This window comes from Nicotiana attenuata, unplaced genomic scaffold (assembly GCF_001879085.1).
Source record: "Nicotiana attenuata strain UT unplaced genomic scaffold, NIATTr2, whole genome shotgun sequence".
Lineage (NCBI taxonomy): Eukaryota > Viridiplantae > Streptophyta > Magnoliopsida > Solanales > Solanaceae > Nicotiana > Nicotiana attenuata.
The window spans coordinates 36960-40177 of NW_017675397.1; the positions used below are offsets into that span (position 1 = coordinate 36960).

Consider the following 3218-nt stretch of genomic DNA (forward strand, 5'->3'; position numbering starts at 1 on the left):
CTTTTGTCACATGTTATTTCTCTTTATTGCCTTCTCCATTTCTTCAACAAGTTGAGAGGTGAAGCTATTTTCAATTAAATGCTAAATTATTTTAAGTTTCTTCCTCCCTAATTATTTCTCCCCTATTTGGTGGAGTTTATTCGAGATGAGAAATTCTTATTATATTTTGCATATTTAACGAGTTGATTCAATCTGCTGGCATCTGATGATAATTATTTCCTTTGTAATTGATTTTTCCAATAAGTCTTGGATGGAAAATATGATGACCTTTCAGAGCAGTCATCTATATGGTTGGTAGAATTGACGAGGCCATTGCCAAAGAATCTGCAACTTAGATTATAAACTCCGTTGACTTTCTTTCATTCAACTGCTACTGGCTTCTGTTCATAAACTGTTGGACCTGGAAATGAAGCAACATCTTTTATGAATGCATACTCTGTTGTTAATGGAGAGGGTGAATATAGAGGTTACTCTGTGTGTAGTGTTCTCAGGTGGTGGTTTGAGAAAAATCGTTTGATGAATGTGTGATGCCTTTTCAGATGTGGAGATGGTAATATTGGAGTTTGTATTCCCGGCGATGATGGTGCGGCAAAGGGATGGGAATAGTTTAAGGAGATGGGTGGGGTTTGTTTGAAATTTTTTTGTGGGACCCTTAAAATTTGGTGGGGTCGATGACATGGCAGTTGACATGGATGAAATTGAGGGGGTTAGCTGCCACAGTGTCAAAACGTTAGGGTTAGGGGTAGTTTTTAAAACTTGATTAACGGTAGGGGCTAGATTGGACGAAAAGTGTAACGGATGACAGAAGTAACTAATAAACAATAGTAGAGTGGCAATTTTGACCCTTTCTATTTAGTTTATTTATTGTATAATGACAGTTTATTTTTGTATATATTTTGACCCTATCTCTTTTTTTAAACACGAGAAATTTGTTTTCACACATGAGATTTATTTTTTTACATGTAAAAGATCTAAAAATGACATTTTCTTAATTTCAACATTGTAAAAAACGCCTAAACCCCTCAAAAAACTTAAGTCAAGTCCCATTATTATATAGTACTACGATTAAAGCATGGAGGTGCGCATAATATTATCCTTTAGGTGAGGTTCCTCTTCTATGTTATTTTTTTATTTTAAAAAGAAAAGTTCTTGATCACTCACTGTGCCAGTTCCGATACCAAAAACGTAAAAGGAATCTTCTTATATAGTTACTTGAACAAAACGTTAAGAAAGTTCTCATCTTTTGTAAGTAGTTTTTTTTTCCTCATAAAGATTCTTATTTAGGAACCAATTCTAGAGTACCTTACGCTTATTCTGTTTAACATCTCTCAGCAAACAAAAGTAGCAAGAAGCGGCACCACTTGTAAATTGGATTTTGAGTGGGTAAAAGAAAGATTTAGCTTTGTTTTTATCAACATATGAGATGGCAAAATCGATTTCTACATCTTCGTTGCAAATCGAGTTAATAATTCATGTAGGTTCTGTATTTGGTGTTGAAATCGGGAATATTAACACTATCTTAGTTAATTTCTGCTACTAACTTATTGGTTAAGTACTCAACGTCGTTCTCAATTTTGGGAAGGGCTAGACTTTCAGTTATAAGCGATGAATGGTAAAGACGCCGACCTTTAAGTTTTTGGCTAGCTATTATAATTAGTTTTTGGCTTCAAATTGCATAATAGATTTTTGGGCTAGAGTTTGTCAAAAGTTTCAACCGAACTGCTAAAAGTAAAATTGTCTCATTAAAGTTTGATAAAAGTTGCGCGAGTTAGGCTATGACTCAAATTTTACCCTATCTTGCCCAAGCCCATTTAAGCTCAAGTAGTGACGACCCATCCATTATTGACTTTAACTCATTTTAATTCGTTCAAAATCAGGCTAACCTGCCATGTAACACCCCTAGTTTGTGCAACATGACTTGACCAAATATTTCAACAAAGTCACTCTTGAATGCTTTAAAGCTTGGATTTCCTGCCTAGAAAAAGACATGAACCAACCAAAAAAAAAAAAAGAAAAAAGAAAAAGACAGGAAAGAAAAAGAGTGAACTTACACTTTTGAACTATTTCAATACACGTGATTCCATAAAAGAGCAAAAGAAAAAAAAAACAAATAGTCAATTCATTGATGTAGCAAAAAGACAAGAACAGAAACTTGACAACAAAGCATAGAACCAAAAGCTCATGCAGAAAGATCCAATATTTATTCAAGAGGCAACTTCATTGACAATATCTTGGAGTTTTCTCTCTAATATTTCTGAACATATTTGTCCCATCATATTGTAAAATGACTTGAGATCAGATAACTGTTCTACCGACATTTTCGACATTACTTTTCTTGCTATACCCTCTCTTTCCTCATTCATCTTCAGTTTCTCTAAGTAGGAACATCCATTTCTTATTGTGGCTTCCATCTGAATTAACCTTGCTTCTTGTTGAATACTCAATGCTGTATTTGACTGCAATACAGAGGCGGGGTTAGAATTTTAATTTTATATATTTTGAATTATAACTTTTAAATATTAATAATTAAATTTTAAATTTAATATGCGTTCGTATTCAATGAATTTTTTAATACAAAATATATAATTTGAGTATAAGCTACTAAATTCGACCGAATGAGTATTTAAACATCTATCTCCGCCCCTACTCAACATACATGATCACCACCAACTAATAAGTATATATGCTTGCAAGGTATTTTGGTTATAAGTAGGATTAATTTCACCCATAAATCTGATTTTTATTCACTATATAATAATAAATTCACAGTTTTTTGTTTTATTAAAGTAACTAAACTTTTTTACTATAATAATAAAATCATAAAAGTATCTTTTACCATATTAAACTATCTAAGTTTTACCGATTATAACAATATAGTCAATAAAATATTCCCTAGTAGATCAAATATTTAGAGCCCGTTTGGGTTAGCTGATTTAGAGTAGCTGATAAGCATTAGGTGCTGAAAAGCACTTTAAAGTGCTGAAGTTGATTTAAAAAATAAGCAGTTACGTCTTCGGATAAAAGTGCTGAAATTAATAATAAGCAGTTGAAGAACTGAGTATACGAAGAGTTTTGTTTTAAAAAGAAGTATTTTAGGGATAGAATAGTAAATATTTTGGTCAAACCTAAAGTGCTTATAAGCTGAAATTTGATAAGTTGGGGGAGACCAACTTATGGCTTTTGGCTTATTTTTGGCTTATAAGCACTTAACTTATAAG

At 32.4% G+C, this 3218-nt stretch overlaps 1 protein-coding gene across 1 annotated transcript in view; it reads right to left on the reverse strand.

Annotated features, from left to right (window-relative positions):
• Positions 1-2028: 2028 nt before the first annotated feature.
• LOC109220029 (protein NtpR-like) overlaps positions 2029-3218 on the reverse strand; it is a 6195-nt gene continuing 5005 nt past the window's right edge. The window contains exon 5 of the mRNA XM_019384488.1: positions 2029-2456. Within this exon, the coding sequence (XP_019240033.1) occupies positions 2205-2456 (252 nt within the window). The 3' untranslated portion in view covers positions 2029-2204. The remainder of the gene's footprint in view (positions 2457-3218) is intronic.